Source organism: Parasteatoda tepidariorum, chromosome 2 (genome assembly GCF_982258835.1).
Source record: "Parasteatoda tepidariorum strain Cologne lab strain chromosome 2, Ptep-v5.0, whole genome shotgun sequence".
Taxonomy (NCBI): Eukaryota; Metazoa; Arthropoda; class Arachnida; order Araneae; family Theridiidae; genus Parasteatoda; species Parasteatoda tepidariorum.
This window is the reverse complement of record NC_141756.1, coordinates 14,301,119-14,312,203: the sequence shown is the minus strand read 5'-3', so window position 1 is coordinate 14,312,203 and position 11,085 is coordinate 14,301,119. Positions and strand designations below refer to the sequence as shown.

Here is an 11,085-nt window from a genome sequence, read left to right as displayed (position 1 = left end):
CATAACCCTAATCCAAAACCTTGGAAAACAACCTTCTATATAAAAACCTTAAACCGAGATTGACTTAGCGTGAAAAAATTCTTTAATAAAGCCAATCTCAAGGTGGAAAAAATCTTAAATGTAGGTAATTATAAGGTTTCTTTTCTCAACGTCTTGTATGCTCAGCTAAAATCCACCTTATCATGAAATTTTAATGGACGATCCAATTTGATTCTATCTCTAGTGTGATGTCAGCTAAAACGTCATTATAGACCTAAGTGACAATACTTTTCAAAAAAAGCTTTTAAAAATAATTTTTAATCTTTTTAGGACGAAAGGCTTGAAACTGCAATATTTTTGCTTTGTTTTGAGAAAGGTTTTTTGTGCAAACATTTCCGTGACAATAAAAAGAAAATTCCGACACAAGGTTGCCCTAAGGTTACGTGCTTTCTGGGCTGGTCCCCCTTTTGCATCGATGACAGCCTTGGGATAGGAATTGACGTCCATCTCAGCTGAAGTAAGTGATTGCAGTCGATTTGGCTGACTACGCAATCTGCACTCTAATTCGTCCCAAAGGTGTTCTATGGGATTTAGATCGGAGTTTTGAGAAAGCCAGTCATGTTTTTGAACACCCGTTTCGTCAAATCACGTCGGTGCAAGTCTCGATGTGTGAATGGAGCAGTTATCCTGATGGAAGAGAAATGGGCCTTCCAGCAGGTCGCACACATGTGTGGAAAATGTAACATACATTTCTATTTCATATACACTATCGGGCTAAAAGTATCCGGACATCCAGTTGTTATAGTTGTGGAAGCGTGATGGTGTGGGTTGGTTAGTTCCTGTAGTTGGAAACATGAACTCTGAGATGTATGTGTACATTATGGACAACGCTGCACTCCCAACTCTATGAAAATATTTCGTTGAAGGCCTATTTCTCTTCCAGCAGGATAACTGCTCCATTCACATTTCCCCGAAATATTTTCATAGAGTAGGGAATGCAGCATTGTCCAGAATGTACACATACATCTCAGAGTTCATGTTTCCAACCACTGGTACTAACGAACCTAGGCCAAACCACGAGAAACGCCCCCACACCATCATGCTTCCACCACCATAGCATCCGGATATTTGTGGCATAGTCCGGATACTTTTGGCAGGATAGTGTATATAAAATAGAAATGTGAGCTACATTTTCACTGAAATTCTAGTATTTCTAAGTTTTCTTACTCCATTAGAAGGATAAGACCGGGAGATTTGACTTTTTCTAAAGAAAAAAATCATTTATAAATACACGACTAGTGGTATTTTCTTCTACTCGGCTTGGAGATGACATGTAAGTTCCTTCACCGATTTTTGACGGGTAGTACACCCTTTAATTCGGCTATCCAACTCGTCCCAGAGGTTCTCGATTGGGTTCAGGTTTGGGCTCTGGGCAGGAAAGTCCATTCGATTAACCCCATTGGCACCATACCAAGGCTTGGTGACCCTCGCAACATGACAGCTGGCATTGTCGTCCTGGAAGTAACAGGGGTTCACCTCGTAAGACTGCAACAACGTAGGCAACATCCAAAATAGTGCAGTAGGCATCTTGCATGGGACTAATGCCAACGTTGTTCCCTACACGATATATACCGGCGGAGTGCGTGACGTATCTCAGGACGGCAGATATAGTCATTTGCATAGGTGTCCAAATACTTATTGGTAGATAGTGTAGTGCACAACTAAACAATGAATTTCTTGATTATATCTAACAGTTTCTATGTGGAACAGTTTAGCTACAAAGGACTTTCTATTCCTACCCTGTCCTGCCCCACTTTCCTCTACGTTTAAGTGTCTGATTTCGCGTTAAGTGTCTAATTTGCAGATTTTATGCACCTCGAACCACTGATATTGAATTATTATAAGTGGAAATTGATTCATCAGATAAAAATTAATTCAGGTTGTTTGCATCTTTTTAGCGCTGTTTACTTAATATATGTACCTAGTTGAGCGACATTTTAAAGTTGCTAAATCAAAATTAAAGTAGATTTACAATTTAATTCAGTACACCAGAAGGAAGAGACGTTAAGAGATCACTTGCTCCACGTGGAAGTTTAATAAGCTAAAAACGATTTAAATTTTATTGCATTTTATTCTAAATAATTAACCATAACACATGTTACGTAATATATTCAGTTTAATCTAAATCATTAAATGAATGTAAAATTTAGTACTGTATTTCATTTTAGCACTGTATTTCCTTGTTTTTTCCTCCTCACTATTTCCTTTCGCAATCATACCTGTTTATTACATTCGCATTCTTGTACTGTGATTGCTAACATTTCGATGGTATTTTTTTCCGTGGTTAATAATGAATGCGAATAATTTTTTTAATTTTTTTTTCTTCAAGTATTTAAAAAATATATATTAAGAGCAGTCTTGACAAAACACCATTAACGAATTAGTACAAACTAGATTTTGTAATAGTTTATTAAGAGGAGTTTGGAAGATTATAAATCACATAATAATCGAAGAAGTGTTTCTTTACAATAATATATACAAGATTTGTGAATTTATCGGGCTCTTTTTCAGAAATACATTTTAAATTTCACAGAAGAAATACAAAAAGATTGAAATTAACGTAACGCAAATTTCCGAGACATCATATTGTTATCTTGTCCTCTCATCAATACACAGAAATATCTTGCATCGAAGATAGAAGTACGCTTTTGTCTTGCTGCGTTATATTAAAAAAATGTCTGTTGATTGAGCGTAGTACAAAATACTGGGACGAATATATCATTCTGTACATTTCTCAGTATTCAGTAGTTTGTACTTTTAGTTCGCTTTGTTTTGCTTTGATCCATTTGCTCATAACTGTCATCACCTTAATTCTCTGAAAAGGAAAAGATAAATTTTTTCTAATATAAAAAAGAACTTAAATAATGGACACTTTTACTATCATGAGACTATTACAGATTAAAGTTATACAGGTATAAATGACAAAACGAATATCGCAAGGAACTTGTCAAACTTGTGTGAAAATTTAATTATTTAATTCTTCAATATTATAATACATTGTATCCATCTTATTTGGTCGACCAAATGGCCGAGTGGTTAACGTGCCGACCAGGTGGCCGAGTGGTTTGTGGTTGTATGACGTGGGCGACGCTACTCCACCACCGTGGCTTAGCCATAGGTGCCCACTGGATAACGATAAGAGAGTAGCAATTCTGGCACTTCTGAGAACAATGGGAAATAAATTTAAGTGCCCGCCATTAACTAAATATATATATATATATATATATATAGATAAATATCTCATTTGTTTGATACTTTTCTTAGATTATGCAATACGAATTTTTGCAGGTGATAGTTTTGTCTGGTACTATTAAGTTATTGTACCATGAATATTTCCGAAATTAAATGAAAACTGCGAATTTAAGTACAAATATTTGATCATAGAAGACAAAAAGTGTCTTCCATAAAATAAATATCGATATAGTATTGATACATTTATTTTCATTCAATATTGTATAAAGGCAAAATAGGAGAAAATTAAATACCTGCTTAGCACATTCGTGACTTTTGCTATTGTCCTGTTGTCTTAAAAAGCTTAAATATTGAGGGAATATTGATACTCTCCCTTTTATTCAATATTGAATAATCGAAGTTTATATGATGTATTAAGTACCCGTCTAACCAGGGCTCGAAAAACAGCCCGTCCGCCCGTCCTCGGCGGTCAAAAATTCCCCGCGGACTACGAATTTCTCGAATCTGACGTCCGCGCGGACGGCTATTTTCCCGTTTAAGTTAATGATGCATTTTCAATTTTTGTTACCTTACAAAAGTCTAGCGTCTCACTTCTAAAACGACCCTCTAATCTAGAAATACAGCAACAAACTGCGTATGATGGAATTGATGTTTTCTCTGTTTGGGAGTACTGAAGCAGTTGAAATGGGCTTTTCAGCAATGAATTTACAAAAAAACACATTACGCTCTGGTTTTAAGCAAAAAGCGTTAAACGCAATTATGAAAATCTACCTAAATGGAAAACCCCTTTCTGATTTCTGTGCAGAAACTTCTGTAAATCATTGGCTTGATTGTGGAACTGGCAAACGTCATATTTGATTCATTTAAAAAACGTAGTACCCTCGGATAAATTGACATTCCAGATAACTTGATCTTCGTCATTTAAATTATTTCATAAAAGAAATACTAGATTTTATTATTAGTAACTTAGTATTTCTTTTATTACTGTATAATGTAATCCTAGTATTTGTAATCCTAGTACCTACTAATAGTAAAAAGTGCAATTTATATAAATGTTTGTAATAAATAAGAGAAAATTATATTTTTATTTATGTAGAAGCAAAGGATAAGTTTCAAAGGAGGACGGGTACATTGTTGGACAAGCCGTCCTCGGGGACGGGTAAAATTTCTGAGTTTTTTCGAGCCCTGCGTCTAACCTATTCGTAATTTCTAAGTTTCTCTGTTATTATCCATCATTAAATAACTCATAGAATTATGAGGCACTACTTTTATTTAATGTTGAATAATAGAAGAGTATGACGAGATCAATACCTGCTAAACATATTCGCAATTCATCTGTTGGTTTTAGATTTGATATTTATTTCATATTATTTTTTATAGAACATTTCTTACAACTTATTGGATATTTGTAATATGCATAATATAGAGGGTACTTAGTAAGCATCACCTTTTATATATATCTTTCGAATTCTTATCAAACATGTGTATTTAAAAAATACAGCGTTACGAACGGAGTATGTTACATAAATTAGTAAAAAGGTGCCTTTACCCGAGATCACCTACCCGTAAACTAGACTGAAAGCGTTTTGTGATTTTGTCACTTTTAAATGGATTTCCGAAAAAGGATGCCATGGCTGCATATGTTAAAATAATACTTAAATATAGCAGTTACTAATCGCTTATAATTGCTCAAAGAAAAGTTCATTTACTACTTTCAAGTAAGAGCAGAGATCAATCTACACATTTGAGATCCATTGATTTTTTACTAGTACAATAATGAAGTACCACTTCAATAAAAGCTAAGATTCCGAAATGACGTAAAGCAGCTGATACACTCATAAGTAAAATTCATGGTTTTGTATCGTTACTCAAAAGAAACAGCCATCATAACCCTTATCCAAAAGTTGATTGTCCTCGCCTTTTTTGTTTAAGATGTAGGGTTCAATCAGCACTTTTGCGGGTTTGTCACCACTTTGATCAAATTACGAATAGACCGTACGGTATCGGTCCTGCTTAACCCCTTAACGCACAGATTTTTTGAAAAAAACCGGGCAAAAAAAATCTATTTTTTAATGTAAAAAAACACACTTTAGAACATTGTCTTTTCTTTAGTGGACAATTTTGATATACTGCGCTTTTGTTCCATGGAAAAAGGCTATATTCAGAGTTGCCAACTGCTCCGGACAAGCCAAAATAATTTTTAAAAAAGGGTAAATAACTACAAAGTAAATTTTGCAAATATTTTACTTTTTTTCTTGCTTTTGAAAAGGTATAGCATGATATAAGTACTATAAAGTGGTGAATTATACAAGCCTACGAATTATTTAGAAATAATGGTGGATAAAAATCTGCTAAATTGAATTTATTAAACCAAGAATCACAATTGATAAACTACCACTTTAAAATATATATTTGCTGTCCGGAGCAAGTTGGCATCTCAGTAATATTTTATTTTTTAATAAATAAGTGTTATAGCTTACAATCCTATGTAAATGATAAATATCAATAAAACGATTTTTTTTTCTCAGGTTTCACATTGTTATTTTCATTTCTCGATTATATTCGAGTGTGAAAAATTATAGCTGCTTAAAATACAACGCCGCTCGAATTATCTCGAGTGTGCACAGTTTGGTCTGTTTAGCGACCTCGAATGAACTCGAACGTACAAGTTAAGACTGTTCTACAGAACAGTGCAAGATTTTGCATGTAGGCCGTAGGGATACCAATATTGTGATCTTCTTCGGAGGGGATGGCTCCCCCACAGATATCCTTGGAGGAGTTTCTCAGACCGTCGCCAATAGCTCGTTGTGCAGCTGTAGTGCAACGTAAATAAAGAATTACAACTACTGGATTAGCATTTTAGGAATTTAATAATATATTACTATTGCATTATTACGAAGTGAAATTGGTCCTACTTCAATATAGCGCTTATTTTACTTGATTGTCAACGTTCTGAAATCCTTTTATGCCTTGTTCTCTGGTAATTTCGAAAAATGAGCCTGTGACCAGTGGTCGAAAAAACTATTATTTTTTTTTATTATTATTTATTTTTGTAACTAACCACAACTACTTTATTACAAATATAGCTAACTGCAACTACTTTTTTTTAAATGTAGTGACTATAAACTACTTTCGAAATGTAGTGACTACTTTACTACTTTAAAGAACCGAACTTTGCTGGAGAAATTAATTTACACCTGCATAATTTACAATGCTGGAAAAATTAATTTACACATTATGTTAATTAATTTACACATTATTTGTCATTACACAAAAGAGTTTCGAATTAAGAATTGACTTATATTGCACATGAAGAATTACTTAGAAATATTTATTTTTATTTACGAGAGCCAGTTTGTTATTCTAAAACATTTCTTTTTTTTAAAATTTGTCCATTTAATCTTTAACAGTTTATTCCCTTTTTGACAGAGAGTATTTAATATAAGAAATGCTTGGAAATTATCACAAATACTAGCAATTTCGTTAATTGTTTAATACTCTTTTATTTCCTTGAAGAAATAAAGTACGTTGAAAATATGTTTCCTTCTTTCGAAATAACATCAATGTTTCACGAAAGTACATTTGCATGTGAAAGTGTGACCTAAGCCTTAAATTATCCATTATTCATAAGGGTAGCTTAAATATTAGTTATACGTGACTCGAAATATGCAATTCTTGTTAACTCAGGTCACAGAGGCATTTTAAATTGCGTCCATTGACAGACCCGCAAAGATTTAATAGTAACCATCAAATTCGAAAAATTAGTTGTGTTAGAACCCTGCTCATATGCTAAACTAACGTGAAAAGTAGTTGACAGATATTGCTACAAACTACCGTTTTTTATATAGCACTACTCACTACACTGCTTATTTTTTAAAAAAAAGCTGCACACTACACTACAAACTACGAAAAAAAGTTGCGACTACAGTAGTTTCACTACTTGTAGTACATTACTTCCGACCACTGCTCGAGACCATATCTTCCGCACACTCGGCCTCCCTATTGTTGCAAATATCAAAAATTTGAAGACTTGGAATACTAAAACTCTATATATCATAAACTAAATAAAGTTGATGGGTTATCATTGCAAGAAACACGGATACTTGAATTTGCTGTGTTTTATTACCTGAGGTCGAAAGGACAGTCAGTGTAGACTCTAATCATGAATGAACCTTGTCTATGAGGCTCAAAAGTAGCCGGTATGATGACATAGTGTCCGGGCGAGAGTTCGAACCTCGCGAATACTTCACGGTAGTTGATGTAAGGACCTGAGTTGCCCTCCTCTTCGTTGGTCACAAAATCTTCAACTGTTAGGCGTCTCTTCGGATCCTCTACCTAAAAGAAACAGCACTCAGTTAAAATCATATATGTTGTGAACCAGTCTGTAAGTAAAGAAATTAACTACGATATTCAGGAAATAGAATGTTTGCATCAGGTTCGAATACCGCTGTTGTTGTTGTTAATTTACGTCGCACTAGAGCTGCACAATGGGCTATTGGCGACGGTCTGGGAAACATCCCGGAGGATGATCCGAAGACATGCCATCGCAATTTTGATCCTGTGCGGAGGATGTATGAATGTGGCCCACCCTATGAACGGGTATTTCTGGCAGTGTGGCGTGGGTAATGTTTCTCGCCTCCGTGATTTTGGTTCACAGATGCCCACTGGGTAGCGATAAATGAGCAACACTTCCGGCATCTTCTAAGTTCAGTGCCTGCTGTTATTTTAAAAAAAAATGACAATTCTGTGTTATTCCTGTCCCATTTTGTAGTGGCTTAAATGTAGACATAAAATATCATCAGGTATAAATATACGATTAGATATTGAACTAAATTACTGAATGAACTTCAGTGTCTGAAAAACTGGTTTAATTGTCAGATCGCTACTTCAACTGTAATACTATATGGTTTTTAAAAAAATTTAACCATAGGTTAACATTAAACCAGGGGTGATTGTATTCCGGGTTTTTCGTATCCTTCTTCTTTTTTGAGCGAAGATCGCAGAATTTCACGTATCTCAAGACCATTGTTTCGCGGACTTCCGCAAATCAAAAACTTATAATCCCACAGAAATTTGAAGCTTTTTTCCAAATCCCGTTAGCGAGAGGTTTACACACATTCTTCCGCCAGTTACGTGAAGATTTACGTCTTACGTGATTCTTTCGCCAATTCGATTCTTTTGGTTTGGCTGATTATCGCCATTTTGAATATTTGAAACAGCATCGGAATCTGCTAATATTGCAATTCTTATTTACACGAGTTTAATGTCAAACAACGATTTTCGTATTTACCTGATTCAAAAGCTGCGCGTTACGTTTCGCATTCACGCGATTTAAAAATCGTACATCGCAAATCCTATTAACGTGATTTAGAAATCCAATAACGCGATTTATATTTAATCGTTTTTAAAACTAAATATCACGATTCGTATTCAGGCATTTTTAAAATCCAATGTTTCAATTCGTATTCAATCGTTTGTAATATCAAACATCTATTTTCACATTTAGGCATGATTTAAAAACTATTTGTATTCACGCGATCTAATAATTATGCACAGTGATTCGTATTTGCGCGATTTAAAAATTCAATATTGCAAGTTGTATTCTCGCGTTTTTAAGATCCAAGATCGCGATTCATATTTACTATTTACACGGTTTTAACGTCCAATATCACGATTCTTGTAAGAACTAAGTTTTTTTCTTGAATTAATTATTCTAAAGGGGTGATATTCCGCATTAGAAGATAACTTAATTATAAATGTTAGTTCAAAAAATTATATTAAATATGAAATATGAATCTTTGAAAATGGAATAATCCATATATTCTAAATGAATGTTATTTATATATTTTTTCAATGATCACCCGAATATTGATTTTTGACTACTCTTTCAGATTTGTTGCATACTCTTTCAGGGGAACCATATTAGGTGGGCTAACATTGCTCCCCCAGTAAGAAAGACAGATAGTACAGAGAAAAGAACATCCATGATCGTATCAGGGATTCGAACCCTGGTCATTTTTGATTTGAGGTCAGCTCCCTGACAGCCATACAACTGGTCGGCATGTTATTTGTATGTAACATGGAAAATACCCTATCTCTTTGATATAAAGTAACCCATGTATTTGAAAAGAAAGTAAACTGTATAAGAGAAAACTAAATAGTTTTCATATCTAAAGTGAAAGTCCTCAAAATATTTGAAAATTGCAATTGTTGTTGGCGTAAGCCATTAAGACAATGGGGTTGCAATTGTTCTTGTTTTACAGAGGCGCCATATATGGCCAAGAATTCGACTTCTGCCACACCCATACGCCACACTCTTTTATAGAGCGGACCCTTTCATACATTCATTCATTCATTCATCTCCAGGTCGTAATTTTGACCTCAACCAGAGAACGATCCATCTCCAATCCCGTACTTCCAGAGGCATAATTTTCAACGGGAACATAGAGGATTTTGTGACCCGATAGATTTAACATGCACCAGTCACCATTTACTACACGGGGGGAAATTGTATTTATTATTTACGAATATATTGTAGCATCTTTGATATTGTATAAAGTTTTGAAATGAATATAGAACATTGTGTGTGCAGAAATAATTAGAGTTCTGCAGTATTATTTGAGTTGATTTGAAATCAATTACTAAAATAAACATATTTTTTTTAAAAAAAAAGTAAGGAAAGAACAATTAATACCCTATACACCACAAATCCAATCTGCATCATCTTTCTTCCTGGATGCTTCATGCATTTTTTGCGCACTTGCATAAGAGCTATGACGGCAGCACAATTATTCGACATGGAACCTTTACGGCCTTTGTGACGATTTTCTATGAGATGGAAGAAAAGAAATTAATTGTCTCAATGCTAAAAAAAAATACAGTATACTCTCTATATATAAAAGTTGAAAGGATGCTAAAAAATTCCGAGATAGCGAGTTTTCGAGATAATATGTTCAGAACTAAACTAAATATATTCTAAAAAGTGGAAAAAATATATTCTAAAATATTACTTTAAAAAGTACTGTCATGAAACATAAGAATAACTTCTATTAAATGTGTATTTCATGATAGTTGGCAATAAGTCGAAACGCAACAATGATACTCTTATTTTTAAAAGTAAGACAAAAATAATTATGCATTAAGTAGAAAAGAATTGGTTTAAAATAATTTTGCATTGGGATTTTTTCGAAATTATTCAATTTCTATTTCGAAGTAACTCTGGGATTCGAAGGAATGAATTCTGGAAACTCCGGGATTCGAACCCGGTTCACGTCATAGGAAGGCGGACGCTCTATCTCCTGAGCCACCACGGCTCACCTCGATTGAATTTGTGTAGCTGCACGTAAATAGGCGAAATTTTTCTGTTTCCACTTCACGCCACAGTGAGAATTTTCTGAAAAAAATAGTTACAACTGCCGCAGTGAGAATCACGCCTCAGTGAGAATAGATACAACACACACGTTGCTTTTATTTTAGTATTGCATAGAAATAATTTGTAAAGAATGTTTTTAGTCTGTATTAAATCAAGTTCTAAAATTCATAGATTTCATGAACTAACGCGAAAAAGTGTGCAAATATTTTCTGTTACCGAAACCTATAAATTGCAAATAAAATTGCTATTGTCAATTATTTACAAAACAGAACAGAATTTTTGTGCAATTTTTAATTTATTATGCTAATATCGCTATATTTTAATAAATATGAACTCAGTGTTGTAAATACGGGTAGAATAGTTTTAATAACATTGTAAATCGAATTATAAGCTGTCATGTCGATTCCGCATAATTTTTAAACAAAACTCTTCTGCAATTTTTAAAGGGTCCGAATGATTTACATACTGAAAAAAATTTATCC

General features: G+C 34.0%; 1 protein-coding gene across 2 annotated transcripts in view; it reads right to left on the bottom strand.

The window, feature by feature from the left end:
- Positions 1-2,430: 2,430 nt before the first annotated feature.
- Positions 2,431-11,085, bottom strand: part of LOC107455915 (calpain-A) — a 66,561-nt gene continuing 57,906 nt past the window's right edge. For both annotated transcript variants that reach the window (XM_016073643.4, XM_071177177.1), the window contains exons 11-13: positions 9,926-10,059; positions 7,358-7,566; positions 2,431-2,854 (exon numbers count right to left, since the gene is read on the bottom strand). In XM_016073643.4, the coding sequence (XP_015929129.1) occupies positions 2,842-2,854; positions 7,358-7,566; positions 9,926-10,059 (356 nt within the window). In that variant the 3' untranslated portion in view covers positions 2,431-2,841. The remainder of the gene's footprint in view (positions 2,855-7,357; positions 7,567-9,925; positions 10,060-11,085) is intronic.